At 36.4% G+C, this 15583-nt stretch overlaps 1 protein-coding gene across 15 annotated transcripts in view; it reads left to right on the top strand.

The window, feature by feature from the left end:
• The window catches only part of TENM2 (teneurin transmembrane protein 2), an 808680-nt gene that overhangs the window by 575053 nt on the left and 218044 nt on the right, over window positions 1–15583 (top strand). For 12 of the 15 annotated variants that reach the window (XM_074916402.1, XM_074916400.1, XM_074916398.1 and 9 more), the window contains one exon: window positions 476–685. The exons of the other annotated variants lie outside the window; for them this stretch is intronic. In XM_074916402.1, coding sequence (XP_074772503.1) covers window positions 476–685 — 210 coding nt within the window. The remainder of the gene's footprint in view (window positions 1–475; window positions 686–15583) is intronic. 15 annotated transcript variants of the gene reach the window in all.

Raw genomic sequence — 15583 nt, 5'->3', positions numbered from 1 at the left:
CCAGGAATCAACTCATTATAGTCGCCTTTCTCATTAGCCTTATTTAGCCAAAAAACTATTTCTGTGAAAATTCTTCTGGTAAAAATATGTAGTTGATGGACTTGCATTTTGCAGAGTCTGAGAATGCAGCTTGGGGCCTTTCAGCGCTTGACTGCTGTGTGTGTCAGTGCCCACACAGAACAGCCGCCTCCCATCCAGTGGTGTGCAGTTGCTCTCATTCACCCAGCATCTGTTCACCTGATGAGTTACAAGATGATGCTGTGGAGAGATTTTTGGAATGAGTTCACAACGTAGCTGCTCACAATGCCTTGAATATGATACAAAGGGATAAGTTTGTACCAGTGGAGAGATTTTGTGGCTCTGCACAGCAGTAATCGTATGTAACGATGGACAGTTACAGTGCAATTACTTGGCTGTTTGTTTTTTTTTCATTACATTCATTGCTGATCTTTGATCCCTGTGTCCTCTTTCCCAGGTCGTCCCATCCCACCTACATCCTCGTCTAGCCTTCTCCCATCTGCTCAGCTGCCCAGTTCTCATAATCCTCCACCAGTTAGCTGCCAGATGCCATTGCTAGACAGCAATACGTCCCATCAAATCATGGACACCAATCCTGATGAGGAGTTCTCTCCCAATTCATATCTGCTGAGAGCGTGTTCAGGGCCACAGCAGGCTTCCAGCAGTGGTAAGAAAATTGCAAACATATGGAGCTTGTGACATGTTTGTGCCAGTTTTATGCTGCTTTTTTTTTTTTTTTGCAAATGTATTCTTGCATCACCACAAACTTGAGAGCATCTTATGGAAACGAGGCAAACCAAAATCTTGCTGTTTTACTTCATGGAAAATTTTTTTGAAACACCATACATCATATATGTTTTCCCTTCATTGGACTATAGAGAGCTTTTTAGCTTTAGGAATATTATGAGCACTGTAAAAAATATTATTGAGTTCTTGTCATCAGAGGGATTGATTTTTCAAAGTAGGTTTCCTGCTCCTTGATGCACCTTGTAAGAGAGGTGTTCACACAGTGGTGGTTTGTTCTGCATAGTCTAGTCCAATATCTCATGTAGGTGATGAGGTTCTGTATCTAAAAACGTGTGTTGCTTCTGCCATTCTGTGTCTGTTCTTGTTTCAGAATCTGTCTGATTCTATACTCCTAATGTCACATTTAACTAAATACTGCTATTTTTCAGCAAATTAATTCTTCTCTTTCAGGCCACTGTTTTAAAACATTTGCAGCTCTGTTATCAGTCATATAATCTGTAGTGCTTAGGGTTTTCTTTTTTTTTTTTTTTACTAACAGATGCTGACTTTTCATTTTGACAGCCAAAAATTGAGGAATGAAGATGCAATCCCTTTTTAGAAATGCATGCAAAACAAAAGAAGTCTATTATAGCTCCTTTTTTTTTCCTTTTTTTTTTTCTTTTAACATAGCTATCTGTTGTTCAGCTCCGTCTATTTAACTAAGCACTGTAAGTTTATATCTTATATGCAGTTTCTGATCTGCTTAAGGTCTCTCTTTCCTGTAACAATACAGATCTGAACCATATTGGAGATACTATGTGGGGTGGAACTTTGGCCTTTCTGGGTCCATACAGTACAATTGAACGATGCCCTTTAAACAGTGGCTGGTGGTGCATGGTGGGAGGGTGAGACAATGAGCAGCACTTGAAATGTAAGATTCAGAGTGGATATGAAGGAAGACTTCTTCCATAAGCATTGGATTGGAACAGGCTGCCTAGAGAGCCTGTGCAGTCTCTGTCCTTGGAGCTTTTCACAAACAAGTTGGTTAAAATCCCAACCTACTCAGTCTGACCTCAGAGCTTCCCCCTGGGGTTCCTTCCATTCTAAATTAACTTTTAACTCCATGATCTGTTCAGATATGTTAACATATAATTGCACAAAGAAATAATAATTCAGAGATTGAGCATGCTTCCTTGCTACTTGAGATTTGAGGGTGGAAAATATGACAACAGTTTTGTGTGGTTTTTTAAGAGGTTCAGGGGGATCTGGGGAGCTGCAGACCTCAAAATCTGTAACAGGCAACTCACTAGAAAACATAGAAATGGGAGAAGAAAAAAAAAGTGGCTATGATCTATCTTTGGTGAGTCAGTATAGCTTCTGTTAACAGCAGTCCTGCCTTAGAAACATTTAAGAATTCTACAAAAGAGTCAACCATTTCTGAGTAAGAGTGATCTAGCTGATGAAGAGTCTTTGTATTTTCAAAGGGGTCTCAGCAAAATCTGTCACTAAATGCGTTTAAGGAAACTAAACTAACAGAGGGTAAGAAGGAAGGTCCCTGCATGGTAAGTAGTTACTTGAAAGATGGTAAGCACAAGTTGGAGCTCGTCAATGAATATTCATGGGACATGAAATACTGGGAGAATATAGTGAGCTGTATGGTAAGAAAGGTGCCTGGTGGCAGAGTGCTAAGGGCAAGATCAGACTGAAGAATCACAAAAGGACCTTTAAGACCAAGTAGTAGGGCAATAAAATGGCAGAGAAAATTCAGGGCAGAGAAACATAAAGTGCTCAGGAACAGGTGAAGGTTGTCAGCTGAGGAAAGGAATAAAGAACAAAGGAGAGAACATTGTCTGAAGGATGTGGTGGATCAAGCGGTTTATTAAGGTTTAAAGGGGAATGGAAGAAGGAAATGGGAGAGAGATGCAATGAGGGCTGCAAGTAGAAGAAAATCAAGGTCGGGGAATGTAAACTAAAAAAAAGAGACTTGGAGGGTACTTGAATACTTGGTATTTATAACCACCATTGGAGACTGAGGCAACAAGCATGGCTTTTCTTATGAAGTCAAATGAAGGAAGTTGCAAAATACCATCTGAAAATTTGATGGCAGAGTTCTTTATGTTTCATTTTAAATAATAATAATTGTTTCTTTTTATCCTTAAAACCTTTGTGTTTCATACTTCTTAATGTGGACTGATTCAGGGAACCTTTTTGGCATGCTCAGATATGCTTTGATTTGTTTATGAATGGCTGATTTGTTCATTTTTCATTTTAACTTTTTTTTCCCCGAATATCCCATTTAATTTTTAATAAACAGTCATATAATATATAATGACTTTTAATTTTCAGGGTATAAGAAGCAGCTGTTGTCTTTTTTTTTTCCTTGAGATCTTCTGGACTTAATATATCCTCTGGACACTAATAAGCATTTTCTAATGCTGTCATTTTTTCCTGTATTTCTCAACAATGTTTCCTTTAGAGAGTTTATAAGAAAATACCACATATTTTCTTGTGACATATATCTTAAACTGGAAAAGCTCACCTTTTTTTCTAGCTTATCCTTATTCTTGAAAGATTCTTCAGAGTAGCTTTTACCATCTACATGGTATGGGAAGGTAGACGATGCTTTGATTTTTTTTGTTTGTTTTTGTATCATTTTTTTAAAATATTTTTTAAAATCAATTTTAGTTCTTATGGAAACTTAGCAACATAGATCCAGACATTTGGGAGAGTTTAAATAAATTTAAATATTTTGTTTAAGTTTGAAGTTGGGTTAAAAAGGAAGATTTGTAGATACTTAGTTTTAAGGCTTAGATTCCAGATAATCTTTGATCTTTAATAAATATTTGCTAGCACTTTCTACGTTCTTTTTTAAACATTTCTTTCACAGTCTTTAAAGTACATGCTGAAGATGAAATATTTGCAGAAGCCTCATACTGATTACATTATATAAGTGTCCTCTTGTTTGTCTGATTGTACACTTACACTTGCTTCAACCTCTACAATTACAGGATAACTCCTCAACAAGTTTAAGATGAGTCTTCTTGGATATGGGCTGATAGTCATCCACATCTACTGCCCTGTGCCCTTCACAATAACCATCCTTGATATATCTGGAAAACTCATTTGCCTAAAAAAATTACCTAATCAAATCTTCCATCAAATGAGCAATCTATTGTTGATATTATGAAGGCCTTTAATCTACAATAAATCTTTGTTAGAACTCATCAGAGCTTCCAGTTTGAGAGAAATGTGATTATAGCACTCTTAAAATGACATTACATCATCGGGGTGATTGGTTTATCATTTGGAGAAGCGACATCAATCATAACTAGCATAACCACACAGTAAATGAATTCAACCTTTCTACTGCAGAACAATGACACAATAATTGCTCAAAATCAGACTTAAAATGAAATCAGAAAATGCACTTTCTTTAAATATGATGTTAACCTAATGGAATATATTATTAAAAATCATGTTTGAGGAAATTCTATGTAATTAAAAATATGTGAAAATGTATTCCTTTTTTCTCATTAGAACCTGATTTCAGTTGCAGAATCATTTTCTATGCAAGAGATATTATGCTGTTTTTAATTGAACTCCCATCACTTACATTCCTCTGCTTGTATTTCTTAATATAATATGCAGCACAATTATATGTGATGAAGGACAAGAGGTTTTTGAAATCTGGTGCACCTGCTGATAGTATTTTGAAAACCACAAATATTATAGAAGGAAATGAGACCTTTTATCCATAAAAAGTTAGTGGATTTTTTTTCCCCCTTTTAAAAGAAAGATCAGTTCCTGTCACACTATTTTTCTAGGATGGTTTCTTACAGTTAACAGTAGGAATAAGGGTTTTTTTTCCTCCTGCATATGTTGTACATATTATCATTCAGGTAATGTAAGGTTACTCATCTTGTTGGAATGCCATTTTAATGGCTTCAATCATAATACAATTTAATGGGCTCTTTTTTAATCTTACATAGAAAAAAAGATAAGTGTTTTTGTTGCCAGCACCCTTGCCTTTACTTTTTTATATAGGATTTATTCCTATTAAACCAAATTTTGGAATCCCAACAGAAAAACTGTTCAGTTTTTACCCTGAGTTAAAGGCCTAGGATATACCTACTCGCACAATAGTTTGTGGTGTAATGGATCTGTAATTGGATACATTAATCATCTTCAACAATTCTAACAATGAGAAAGTAGATGCAGAATAATTTTCAGAGTATTTTGATTTTGGGAAAACTCTCAACTGTGGATTAGATATTGTCACGATTCACAAGAAGTTACTGAAGTTTAACTGGAAGGGGGATTCAGTGTTAACATGTCTTTTTGGCTCAGAGACAATAATACAAAGCATTTGGCTCAATGTAACAATATTTGCCCACAGAGTAGTTTGAACGCTGCTTAGAAGACAGTGTTTGCTTTGATTTTTTCACAAGCAGTCATTGGCAGTGAGGAGAGAGGAATGGAGAAATAGGTTGGCTTGACTGAAATAATTATTGTTGTTTAATGTTGTCTGTGAGCTACAGCTAAAATAAAGAATAAGACTCCTTATGCTTATGACCCTAGTTCTTGGTAATTATGCAGTAATACCTAAAATATCGATATTCATTATATTGAGTATAAATATCTAGAAGGATCTCCTGAGTTCAACAGATATTACCTGTCTGTAGGATTTCATTATTATTATTAATGCATAATTAAAACCACCTCCTTGCAGCTTAATCCAGTATGTAAAAATCTTTTTTTCTGAAAGAAGCCAGAACTTACATTAATATAAGGCTGGGGGCTCTGTCTGAGATCCTCTGCTGGGAGTGCTTGGAAGTGTATGTTTTATAACACTCTACAGTCTGGCATCTGTATATATATCAAGATAAAAAGATATTTTCAGTTTCTAATCTATAATGAAAACCCGTACAGAAGATAGTCATCTTTAAGAAATAAATGGATCCTATAGAAAAATAATTACATCTCCTTCAGATGATTAGGTATCACCCTCTACTGAATGGAGAAAGTAGTTTCTGTGTCTGCCCATAAAGTAGCAACAAGAAAAATCTAGAATCCAAAGCTCTTTTTTTTTCTCATAAAGGATTGACTTTGGCTTACTTAAGAGAATAAATAAAAGCGTTTGGATATCTCAGTAGGTAGCACCTTCATTTTATTGGCAGAAAGACATGAGTTTAAACTGTAGATAAGGAACCTAGGCATGTATAGCTGTCCTAGCATGATCCAGTTGCTGGGTTGCTGGAGGAACTGTTCCACAGTTAAGCAGTCTAAATACAGAGCATTAAACATTCTGACCGGAATCTCATGGAGTCCAACAAAGGGAAATGCAAAGTCCTGCACCTGGGAGGAACAGCCCCTGTACCAGCACATGCTGGGGCTGACTAGCTGGGAAGCAGCTATGCAGAAGTCCACCTGGGGACCCTGAAGGGGGACAGCAGGTTGGTTGATTGCGAACCAGCAGTGTCCCCTGGGGCAAAGGCACGGCGGCCAGCAGGACCCTGGGCTGCATTAGGCAAGCACTGCCATCAGGTCAGGGGAGGTGATCCTTCTCCTCCACTTGGCACTGGTGACACACATCTGCAGTGCTGGGCTCCCCAGTACAAGAGAGATAAGAACTTCCTGGAGCATGTCCAGTGAAAGGCCACTAAGGTATTGAGCAACTGGAGCACCAGGAACGGGTGGGAGCTGTGACTCTTTGGCCTGGAGAAAAAAAGACTCAGGGGGGGTCTTATCCCTATGGGTAAGAGTAACGACAAGGGAGACAGGCTCTTCTTAGTGGTGTCCACTCCCAGAACAAGCGGCAATGGGTTTAAGTCAAAATACAGATAAATATAAATATAAGAAAAGACTTTTTTTTGCTGTGAAGAAGATCAAGCACTGGAACAGTTTACCCAGAGAGGCTGTAGAGTCTGTGTCCTTGGAAATACTCAAAACCATCCACTATGAGAACTTCAGCAGGTAGTAGCTCTTAGAGGTGTGGAAGAGCTGCGGGTTCTTTATATGGCACAAGGCTGGCCAGGACTTAGTGCGCAGGTTTGTGTTAGCTCCTTGTGCAGCCCCAGCAGAAGGTACAGATCACTCCATTACACACTCAACACTCTCAGAGGCTTTGTAGTTTCCCAGTGTTGACTATTAAAATGGTGAGATTTAATTCTGCTCAGATTCAAAGCATATTTTCTTGGGGTGACTCAGAGTCCATCAGCATCTTTTCTCAATCCACTCAGTATGGCACCATCAAACTTGTCTTGCTCATATACTGTCATTGCAGGTAGTAAAGATCTTGCCCACACACTTGCACAGAAGATGAGCATAGAATGCTTGATCAATATTTATTTTTCCTTTTGCAAAAAGACTTTTTTTTAAAATTTCAATTGGAAGTCCTCATTCTAAACCTTGTAACTGGATTTGAAATTTTCCTCTTCTTGTCAATATTACAGTTGGAGCGGGGAGAAGGGGTGTTGTTTTACTTTAGTGTTTATTGTTTGTTCTTGTGTTTGTTTACTTTTGGTTTTATTCTGGTCTCTCTGCATGACTTCTGACATCCCCTAGGGATGAACAGTAATCAGAAAGAACAGTTTTGGCCTTCTCCACCGTCACTTTTCTGTACTAACTGCTGTATACCTTTGTTAAGATTTCAGTGATAATCTCTTTCCAAAACCTCTTTCAGAATATTTCATTTTAGACTTTGATAAGTTATGCTTAAATAAGCAACAGTTAAAATCAGTTAAGGTTCCAGGGTTGTTTTTTTAAAATTATTTTATATACTTTCTAATATCTGCCTCCGAAAGGCAGACCTGTATTACATCTGTGTATACAATTATGTTGAGGAACTGTACTTCCTATTCAATATATTCACAGGGAAATACCATAAGCAACTTTTTTCTGATGACATTTTACAACAGTGTAAAAAAGAGTTGCAGATTGATCATTTTAATTAGATTGATCATTTTAATTTCTATTTCCAAATTAAAAGAGTTAGCTTCTGGGTCCATTGTTATTATTATTGAGACTTTCAATGCTATAGGCTTTTTCCTACCTTGGCACCCATGGTTGTTATAATACTGCCATGAAAGCAGAAGAAAGCAACACTAATTTGAAGAAGCCTATCCTTAATGCTTAATGTAGCTGAAAAGCATAAACCACCCTATATTTCTTAAAGACTTCTCTTCAGCAGATGACAATGTCCAGTAAAGATTCCTCTATTACAGCAGATAAGACTGAATAGAAACTAAAACCTGTTGATTTCTAGTGTTTATGCTATGAACACTGGCCTAGATTTGAGATTTTAAGCAATAGTGTGTTTCTACATGTATTGTTTTAAACCGTGCACATATTTATCAGCAAAGTCTTTAAATAGATTATTTCTTTTCCATTTTGTTTTTAATACTTAAATTCTCTAAATCCATAATGGCCAGTCACACTCTAATTCTGTTGCATATCTTGTGCACTAGGTGTAATTTTGGAGCTTTGAACTGGAATTAGAAATGGAGGGAACAGCATGAACTGTTTTCCCATTGAAACTGAAGGGTGTACTTTTTCTTAAGTATTAGCTCCATGTTGCTGCAACTATTACCGATATTATTGCTGCTGCTAATCTGTGTAGCATATGTTGATAATGCCAGCAGATGTCTGAATTTCAGCCAGAAGACATAATTCTAGATATTAAGATACTTTAGAAACATTGTATTTATTAATTTATGAATTCATAATCGTAACAGACAAACAAATCTCAAACAGAAGGTTCTATGGTAATAAAAATGATAATGCATTACTGAAAGCTATAGAATTGAGAAAGGATTCTAAATCTGATATTTCTGTATTTTTCTTAAACCCACCATGGGCTTGGGAGCTGGAGAGATTTTTCTTATCTGCTTTTACATCATTTTAGTTTAAGGCTTGTGAATGTGTTGAACTGGAAGCTGCTGTAGCAATAAAAGCAGCACAGCAAAGCAGCTGTGGTACTAACTTTCCAAGATTCCATTTCTCCAGCATGTTGCTCTGCTGTTTTCTGACATCCACTATAATGGCTGGGAAGCAATTTAGCTACTATGGCCAGTCAGGCCTTGGGTTTTTTCATTACCGATCTGTATTTTGCCTAAAGACTAGATACTGTTGCTCTATGCTGTTGTGCCAAGAAAATGGGTTCGTAGACTTGGTTCCTTCCTTGAAAACTGAAAGGCAGTGGGGATATTACAGTTACATGCAGAAAAACTCAGGGGTTTTATTCTTTCATATGCTGAGTCCAGATGATGAAGATGTGCTTTTCATTTGTGTGTAGGAAAGTCCAGAACTGGTTTAGCTAATGCTGTCTGCTCTAAGTTGTGCTACGTGTAAAGAATTGCTCAAGCTTTTTGTGATTTGATACAGAGTTCTTAATTTTCTGAACTACATCTCCTTTTTCATTAGTAATGACATAATCTAACAACTTCTGTAGTGGATTCTGCTGCTGTTTATATGGAAAGGCAACATTTAGAAAACATTTCATGTTTTTAACTGTCACCAACACAATTTCATAGCTGATTCCAAGTGAAGAGTCAAGCATATGTAAGCCATGTGTGCTTCAAGAACGTAAAATTTAGGATATCATCTTCTCAGAATTCTTTGCAATATTGGTACATTTGTGGGTTGGTTGGTTTAGTAGAAATAAAAAGTTTAATAACTTAATTCTTTCTCCCTATAAATCCAAATAAGTTCTAATACAAACACCTGAAGGCAAAGAGACACTTCTCATCTGAGTCAGTATCTTGTCTTATGGATTTCCTGGTTTTGATAAAACAAAGCCATACACTTCTGCTTTATTTAAATGATAAATTGTGCATTTATCTAGTACTTAATTATTATTCCTGGTTATAGAATTACTTGGATTGATTTACATTTATATAATATGCTTATAAATATTAGCATCTTACCAGGCAAATCTGTAAATATGTCATCTATTGATCACATTAACATTGCTAGAAACTGAGTTTATCTTCATGTAAAGCATGATTCCATCAGTAGAAGTTTGGACTTTTTTTCTTTAGAAGATGTTCAATCTTATTCTAAAAGCTACAGGAGATGGAGAACTCACCGTGTTGCTGGAGAAAGTACTCAGTGGTTATTAATTATTCTCACTGTTATTTTTTCCCCCATTCATGCCTGACTCTGCCTGACAGTTCTCCCATGCATGTCTTTTAAATCCCTTCAGTATAAACAGAAAGAAATCTGAACTCTGTCATTTTACCCTGAATGTTTTTCCCTTTCTGTTTACCTGCCACAGCCCTGTTGTCCTCTGGGAGTATGTACAGCAAAAGGGTTTGTACTTACAGCTTTATTGATGAAACCCTCCACTGAAAATACAGCTCATCCAAGCAAAATATGCTCTCCCGTTACTTCCTAATCCAATTCCTCAAATGCATTAAGCCATATTGTAAAAAGGACTCCTTTGCTTGCATCCCTGCATCTTCTGCTGAGTTTTGCTGATGCATGCTTTCGTACATTAGGATTTTGTTTTTCTTACAATTTCAACTTCAGCAGCAACCTTGTGCAGCCACTGTTACAGTGGAAATGTAACAAAAGTATGTGGTTCCTCCATTAAACAGCTGTTTTATTCTGATGCAGATTTACAAATGTTTCCTGTAGAGGGACTGTGATGGAACTGCACACCATGGGGTTTACACTGGGAGGCCGAGCAAATGTTCAGTGGCTTTGGGGTTGTGGGATGCATTCAGAGCTGAGCATGGCACTTCAGCTTGGTTCTGTCAGTGGTGATGCTCTTTACTTGCATCATGTCTACCCTGGTATCACCTGTGGATAGCTGGCTTACACCACTCTAAAGAGTCAGAAACTGAAGGCGTTTGAGTGCAAGTCTTGAACTGACCAGTTCCTTTGTTGTTTGCAATTCCTATGTTGTTTGTAGTAATTACATACTAAAATGACAGACAAAGGGTTATTTTTCTCACATAAGCTAATCAACCAAACATTTCCTTCTTTATTACATTACAAATATATGTAATTTATTTTTCTGCCAGATTCTTACACAGAAACGCTGAGGACTTCGAATGTTTGTAAAAGTTAATTACTGGCCTGAGTAAGTGCTTACTTTTTCAGATATCTTGACATCATGGCCTAGAGGGAATCCTGTTCCATTTTGTCAGCTCCCCAAATATTTCCAGAACTCAATCTGTGGCATTCGCATGTGAACAAAATTGCATCTCTCACTGCTCTGTTTGTTTGGATACTGTGTTTTCTTCCAGTCTGTAGCAATGCTGCACTTGCTGCCAGTTCCCTAGGTTCCTTTTATTGCAGTGACCTTTTCCATCTACGTAGGGTGCCATTTGTCATTCAGTTCTCCTTCAGTCCCTGCCTCACCCCACCAAGGTTTTGCCTTACATGTTGCTCCTTTACAATAGCTCCTGTCTATTTAATGCATTTGTGTTGGATGTCCTAGGGCTGTAACAGTGTGATTTTCAGTAATTGATCTTTTTGCTCCTTTCATTCAGGTCAGGTCTAATGATTTGTGAAATAAATAAATAAATGTATACATACAAGCAGAAACACGATGGCATCTTGACGATTATAGTGATAGCTGGTACTTATCTTGCATATCTGGGATCTGAAAAAAGCCAGTAAATCAAAAGGAAAGAGAATTGGCAACTTAGTAAGGAAGTTGTAGTTTTGAGAAGGTTCCTTGTCTTCGATGCTCTGTTAATTTAGGAGCAATGACTAGAATGCTGTAGGAAATTAGAATGACCTTTTATAAATGATAAAAAGCAATGTGTGGGTATAGAAGCCTATATATACCAAACCCCTAAAAGCTGGGGAGTCTTTCTATGTTGCTGGATGTTTCAAAATCTGCTAAAGAGGGACTGGCTTACTGTGAACAATCATGCCTCCAAACTTCCATTTGTAAGAAGAACGGGAGTGTTCTGTATTGTCTCAGTACTCCCTAAGAAAAAGATTTATGACATTGTTATTTTGAAACACCCTTCTAGGTCTTGATTCTCCAAACCTGGAGACAGTTGTTAGTTTATCATAAAATGGGAAGTCCCAACTGCTAATTCACACGATCTGGGGAGAACTCAGAAATCTGGACTTTAATATTGTACACTGGATTAATTCAATCTGTAATGTATAGGCTATGGTAATTATTTTCAGTTTTACAAATCACTTTTTCTGCTGGAATCAGTGGGAATTTTGCACACCAAACAAAGCTAACTTCTTAGTTAATACTCACTGTAATGAAGTGTGAAATGTTCTCTCTAACAAAACACAGTGTTTCAGCATGTTTGTTAATATTTGTTCCCACGAACAGGTGGATAATTGTTTCGCTTGACACAAATCTATCAATTATAGGGACTAGCAAACATGAAAAGATGTAAAATCTTTGTAAGTTTGTGAGCTCCAGGTTTCTGAAAACGTAATTTACAAAGTCAGGTGAAGAGAGTCTGGAGAGCTCAAGTGGTAAATGATGACTTCACATTATTCTATCAAGCAGTGAGAATGAGGATTGGGACTGGGGTGGTTTAGGTGTTCATATAAATCTTTAGTGACCCTGCGATACAAGTTTCATCAACTCCTGGTGCCTTCATTTCCAGTGTAGCTGAAAACTTGCTACAAAAGCAAAAGGGAGTACTGTGGGCTAAAAAAGAGGCAGTGGGCAAGGCTTATGTGGAATGAAAGAAGAAATATGGACATTTTCAATTTGCAAATTTGATTCGATTGAGGAAGAGCAATATGAATTACTTCAATCTAAAGCAAAATGTGGGGTTTTTTCTCCATTTTCAGTGTCAACTTTTATCTTCAGTGAGGGTAAAAAATAGAAAAAATACAAATACTCAAAATGAAACATGAAAATATTTCCTTAAAAATCTTCCAAATGAAATGGTTCAAGATTTCAAAAATGAAATAATTTTTGTTTTAATTAGATGTGTCTGTATTTTCCAAGTATATTCTCCTCTGATCCCCTATCTTTTTCAGCTAAAAACATAGTAAAATTTAATTAGATGTTCATGAATAGTTTGTCTCCTTGTGGTGTGAAGCAGGCACTGGGCAGAAACCAGTTAAAGAATAGCTATTTATTCTAAAATCATGAATTTAGTAGACATGGTAAGGCCAGTCAATTATTCTTGTGAGTGCTCTGTGCAGTTGGAGAAGAGAGTGCAGAGAAAATCAGACCACCTTGAAGAAGAGGAGGAATTTCCAAGACTCTTGAGTTTCCAATTTGAGGCTGACTTGAAAGCATGATGAGATTAAGGAGACTGATGTGTATGAACAGACTGAGAACTGGTGGCTCTGATAATGCAGAAAGGCTGGTGAGGGATTGCATTTACAGAACTAATCTGAGGAAAAGATGCAGGAGACTGGCTAGAAACCAAACTTTTAAAAGCATACTGTCAGCAACTAAAGCCCAGTCCACCTACACAGGTAGCACAGCCATTTCTTCCAAATCATTTACAGAAAAAAGTTATATAACACAAATCACTAGAAATAATCATCCAGAAGTATATAGATGGCCATAAAACTTATTTCTTTACTTGTATTTCAAACCACACACCAGTTCTTCTAAATATCTTTCTTTTCTTTTTTATTGTTGACAGCTGGAAAGATTCCACATTCTTCACTCTTCAGTTTCTCTGAGATCATGCCAGAAACGCAAATGCATTAGAGAGTCTTGTTTCATTTTCTTTTTTTGGAACAATTTCCATTAATATCCTGCTGTCACAAAGCAACTGGTACTGTTTCACAGCTCTTTATCATGGCAGTTTTATTCTGGGGAGCTACAGTGATTGCTCATTGAGACCCAGCACCCCAACAGTGTAGCTGACTCTATGGGTCACATGGAAGTTAAACATTCAAAGTTTAGTTCAGATGATAGCAACTTCTTAATACTTAACATTTAAATTTCTTCATAGGAAATTAGTACTGGTGGATCCTGCTGAATCAGTAGCCTTTGCATTCAATGGTTTCTTCATAGGATAGTGTAGACGGGTTTATAGAATAGCATTTTCTTTATAGAATGGGCAGATTCAATTCCAGTTTCTAAATTCCTAAGGGGTCTGCAGGCCCAAATTCAGTTTCTGGATAGCTGGTTTGATGTTTGTTCTGTCTAGGTGATTGCTGTTTGTTTGGTTTTGCAGTGGAGGGGAGGATGCATGTGGTTTTGGTTTGGTTTTTGGTTTTTTTTAGCTAGATCTTTAAATATATACATTAAATACTTTGTCATCTTTCTGGGAATCTTAATATCACAATGTTTTTTAATAACCAATCTGTTAAATTCATTTTATTAACAAAATAATACATTGCAGTTGGTTCTTTTCAGAAATTAATGCTCTTCCATGCTGACTTATATTAAAAGGATCTACAGAAATATCACCATTAGTTTTCAGTCTGTGCAAAAATTCTGCAGTTTAATTATTTTTAATTCTGAGAAAATGCTCAAGTGGTTTTATGAGAAAGCATGTAAAAAAGTTTGAGATAACTGTAGTGAAATTATATAATTTCAAATTTTGGTTTAAGCATAGTGTTATCAAGGAATAAAAAAAGTAAAAGAGTCCTTTCCTCTATAGTTTTTCCGTTCCCCACTATGTGTTTCTCAACACCGAAATTCTGTGTATCTGCCCCTATTAATCTTCAGTCTGAGCAGACTTCTGTTTCTTTTTTCACATAAAAGTTTTCATTTTCTCACTGCAAAGCCAACACAGAGAAGATGTCATAGATGGGAAGCAGTCAGTACTTCCTAAAGCAACCCAACCACAAGAGTAGGATTCTCAGCTCACCAGGCCACCATGTTTCCACAGAAATTGCCAAGTTCTATCTGAAAGTCTAACATATTTTCATAAGATTTGATGCTTTCTCTACCTTCACTTTGCATTTTGAAATCTGTTGAAGATATGAGACATTGTTAATTTCATAGTATAATAAAAATATGTGAATGTTACTAAATATTCCCATGAGTAACATTCACAGCAATGGAGAATGTTTAGAGCAGACATATAGCAAATTGCTCAAACATGGAACAACCTGTGGCAGAAATCTGCCTGCTCTAACAAGCTTCATAATAATTAAAGAGAACATATTTTCTTACTGCTCTCCCAGCTGCTTTTTATTAATCTGTGTTATTAGATGATGGTTAAAGACTCTCTAATGATTCCTTGTTTGTACCGTATTAATCAAAATTCAGGTAGTGAAACTGTTCTTCTGCTTTTATTTGTTCTTAAGTCTTGTTTGAGCCACTAACTCAATGCCTAGTGCTACTTTTAGCACTTTTTCATGTGGTGATCTCTGTTTCACAGCTACAAAATGTAAATCAACCAAAGAATATGCTCTATAGCTGAATTTTCATTGCTAAGCAATTTGAAGGAAGGATATTAAAACCACTTACACTTTACAAGTGTTCCATATCAGAATATGGATAGTTTTTGTGCTGTCTTGATGTAAACCTTAGGATTTTTGCAGAAATTTTTATGCCACAGTTCTTTTGCTGAAAGTGTTAAAAGCTTACTTGCAGAATTTAAAAACGAATAGATAATCAAGCTTAATAGTGATTTATTGGCTGGTCCACTGCAAAAATTATATGTTTAGTCAAGACATAGAAGCAATACTGTGAAGAAGTTTTTCAATTTAGAATCAAACTTCAGGTTTCTGCACTTCCATTTATCTCCGTTGAATCCTTTTCAGGAGACATTGAGATTAGATATTGATGAAAATTAAATCACTAGGAAAAAAAAAAGTTGAAATTTCACTAAAATGAGACAAGAAAAAGAAATATAATGCTGTTGCTTTTAATGATAATAAAGTTAGGTTGCTTTTTTGAGTACTGGAAGAGCTCCAAAAAAGCCATTGG

This window comes from Athene noctua, chromosome 12, assembly GCF_965140245.1.
Source record: "Athene noctua chromosome 12, bAthNoc1.hap1.1, whole genome shotgun sequence".
Lineage (NCBI taxonomy): Eukaryota > Metazoa > Chordata > Aves > Strigiformes > Strigidae > Athene > Athene noctua.
The sequence above is the reverse complement of the archived record's forward strand: the minus strand, read 5'-3'. Positions and strand labels throughout refer to the sequence as shown.